This window comes from Condylostylus longicornis, unplaced genomic scaffold, assembly GCF_029603195.1.
Source record: "Condylostylus longicornis isolate FDR11 unplaced genomic scaffold, ASM2960319v2 ptg000449l, whole genome shotgun sequence".
Classification (NCBI taxonomy): Eukaryota; Metazoa; Arthropoda; class Insecta; order Diptera; family Dolichopodidae; genus Condylostylus; species Condylostylus longicornis.
The window spans coordinates 7,893-11,229 of record NW_026578408.1 but is presented as its reverse complement, the minus strand read 5'-3'; the positions used below and the strand labels follow the sequence as shown (position 1 = coordinate 11,229).

Genomic DNA, 3,337 nt, shown 5'->3' with positions numbered 1-3,337 from the left:
TATCTATCATCAAAGATATCTATCATCAAAGTTATCTATCATCAAAGTTATCTATCATCAAAGTTAGGGAAGTCAAATAAGAAACGACGCACTCTCTTTGGGCATCGCATTCATGTCGTTGTACGAAATACAGCTTCTTGTCCGCTCGTTCATAGAGAAATACTGCAGAAACAAAACGAACAATCAATCAGCGCAAAGATAAACAATAAAATGCTTAAAATGAGTTCTGCTGAGAGGCAGGGCGCCTATCCAGATCCAGATACACCCACCGTTCCCTGCTTTTGTTGGCACTTCGACTTTTTTGAAATTTGAAGAGGTGAACAGAGAGCTTTCCAATAACGACGTCCCTCCAATCACCCCGATTGCGGAGTCTGTTGCCATTGGGGATTCAGGTGTTCAGGTGTCTCAGACCCGCTTCCAGTCACGCTATCTGAACCAGGATGAGCTCTAACGAAGGTCCTAAGGTCGAGGTGACCGAAATTGATGGGACGGTCTCGGCGAGTGTCCAAGAGACAAACCGAGTCCGTGCTCTGCTCGGTTTAAAACCTCTGAGAGAAGGTCCCGCAGAAGAAAAGAGGCCAGTGATCGATGCCAACAGCGTGACCGTGGAGCCAACCGTTGCGGAACTTCGACGAAGAATTGATGATTCGCGCGCAAAGAGAACTCGTCATGAACTGGTTGGAGGTCAAAGTTTGGGAGAGATGCTTGCGGATGAAGCCGAGGGTGCGACAGCTTGGGTCTCCAGGATGCGAGACAAGAAGGACGAAGTGCCGGAGGAGCCGAGCAGGAAAAAACATCGACAAGCCGATTTGGATGAAGATGAATTTCCAGCTGATCTGAAAGTCGTTCATAAGACTTCTGATTTAGAAATGAAGATTGGGGATGAAGTCATCCTAACGTTGAAGGATCGCCGATTGATTGACGGTGAAGGCGAATTGGATCTCACCGAAGATCTCTTGGAGAATCCTGAACTGAATTCAAAATCGAAGCGAGATAAAAGTGAAAAAATCCAAAGAACGACTTACAATCCATTTGAGGAAGACTCTGATGAAATTATTGATTTTGGAAGAACGAATCGGAAGGATATCTTGCCGCATTACGACCAATGGGCAGTAGACGCGAAAATGGTGAAAATGCCAAAAGGGGTTGACGCAGTTGGAGCTGTGCCGTTAAGTGAGATTGGAAAAAGTCGCCAAGAGGAGAAGATTGTGAATACAGTGAGCTTAGCAACGACCATTGGAGTTCAAAAGGATTTTATGACGGCGGAAGAATTAGAGATGGCAAGAAAAAAAGCCGCTTTGAAAATGAAAAAAGGAAAAAAAGGACTTTCAAGAAATAAAAAAAAGGAAACGGAAGATCCCGAAGAGGAAGCGACTGTGGGAAACTTCATAGAGAGGTAAGATCTGGTCTTTTTCTTTCCGGGCAGCGCAAAATGACGTTTCTGGGACAACCTTCGAGTGACACGATTGTTTTAGGTTGAATCCAGAAATTCGGAGACCCCCCCGTCCACTAGACGAAGGAGAGCCTGGCGCTGAGGATTTAGATGATGCCGCTTTGTATCAACAGTTAGCGAAGTAAGTGAAACCTGCGTTGAGAGCTTCTCTTTTTTATTTCTTTTTTCTTAGACGAAGGAAATTCGGCGTTGAGCGCAAAACACAAGTGAAAGAACAGGAGTCCATTTTAAATGCTGTTAAAAAGCTCGAAGAAGTGAAACTTGAAGTCGAATCCTCTCTGGATGAAGGAATGACATCTGTGGCTGTTGGTGTCAAGAAGGAAGGTCAGAACAAATCTCTTTGAGAAATTGATTTTCTCTTTACTTGAATGATGATTCTCTCTTTTTAAATGATGATTCTCTCTTCTTAATGATGTTAAGATGACAGACTGTCAAAACTCTTGCTTCTTCCAGATCTGGGGACATCGTCAGAAAAGACGATTGAGTTGACGGCAACAACTGAATTCTGTCGCGCTTTAGAAACGCCATTTGAAAAACTCCAGAATGCGAAAGCGGAGCATGAAGAGCGCATACAAAGGTGCGTCGATCCCCGTCTGGCCCAAATAGGCTCAAATGGGTCCCATTGTCCCAAATGGGTCATTTTGTTCCAAACTGTTAATATGTCGATTCGTTAGAGGAAAGCGCGGGCTTGTTGCGGCGGAAGCGTCATCGTCCTCAAGTTCTGCAAAACAGTCGTGGCGTGACGATGTCCCAATGGATGAGAACGCAGCAAACGCGATTCCTGAGGACGCTGGAGAAGAGGTGCGCCAGTTAGATCCATTACAAAAAATGATTTTAGAATTTTGCACTCTGCGTTTATGGGCCTATCGCTCTCTAGTCATCAGATGAAGAGCTCACGAAAGATGAAGAGAAGGCGGTGGAGTTGTTGGTTTCAGAAAGTTTATTGGACGGAAGTCTTTCATCTGCATTGAATATGCTGAAATCCCGAGGTATGTCCATTTCAATGTGATTGTTTGTCTTCGTGTTTCATTTTTATCTCTGCAGGTGAACTCTCTGATGATACTTGGAGGGTCGGACGAAGTACTGGAGAAAATCGGCCACTACATCAATCTACTGGATCCAACGACATTAAAATTGAGTACAAAGACGAATTTGGGAGAGTTTTAGGTCCCAAAGATGCTTTCCGCTACATCTCGTGGGCTTTTCATGGAAAGGGTCCGGGGAAGAAAAAGAGGGAAAAGTTGCTTCGCAAGATTGAGACTGGTGAGAGATTACTACAATGGACATACATGCCTAGGGATACCAAGCTGTACATACATGCCTAGGGATACCGTACATTCATGATTTTTGCCGTCCGCTTGGACGTCACTTACTTGTTTGTATTTGATAGAAAAGAAGAAGAAGGTTATTGCACAGAATGCAAATATGCTTCCCACTATGCAAGCGTTAAGAAAGCAACAAAAGGGCGGACAAGCGCATGTTGTTCTATCTGCTGTGCCATCTTCGACGCGAACACACGGATAACAACCTGGGCGCTTGATTGTTCGACAAACAGGACTGATCCGGCTTCATTCAATTTTTGTTTGTAGCGTTGAAGCTCTCTTTTCAAATTCAGGCTTTGGTTAAGAGGCCGCACAGAGAATGCACCGAACGTGTCTGTGTCATGAGCAGTAATGGGACTTTCACCCACTATGGTACTCTTTTCCAAGAGAATCGATTTCCAGTTTGAGCTTTTCGAGTTAGACAACACTTTGAGTAAGACAACAACACATTTTGAGTAAGACAACAACACATTTTGAGTAAGACAACAACACATTTTGAGTAAGACAACAACACATTTTGAGTAAGACAACAACACATTTTGAGTAAGACAACAACACATTT

General features: G+C 44.0%; 1 protein-coding gene across 1 annotated transcript; it reads left to right on the top strand.

Annotated features, from left to right (window-relative positions):
• Nucleotides 1-440: 440 nt before the first annotated feature.
• LOC129617190 (U4/U6.U5 tri-snRNP-associated protein 1-like) lies at nt 441-2,716 on the top strand (the record flags this gene model as incomplete). The annotated part of the gene is made up of 8 exons (XM_055532563.1): nt 441-1,280; nt 1,347-1,396; nt 1,476-1,574; nt 1,626-1,777; nt 1,874-2,030; nt 2,128-2,254; nt 2,331-2,442; nt 2,498-2,716. Coding segments are annotated over exons 1-8 (1,756 nt in total), but the record flags the coding sequence as incomplete, so codon positions are not given.
• Between the last annotated feature and the right edge of the window lie 621 nt (nt 2,717-3,337).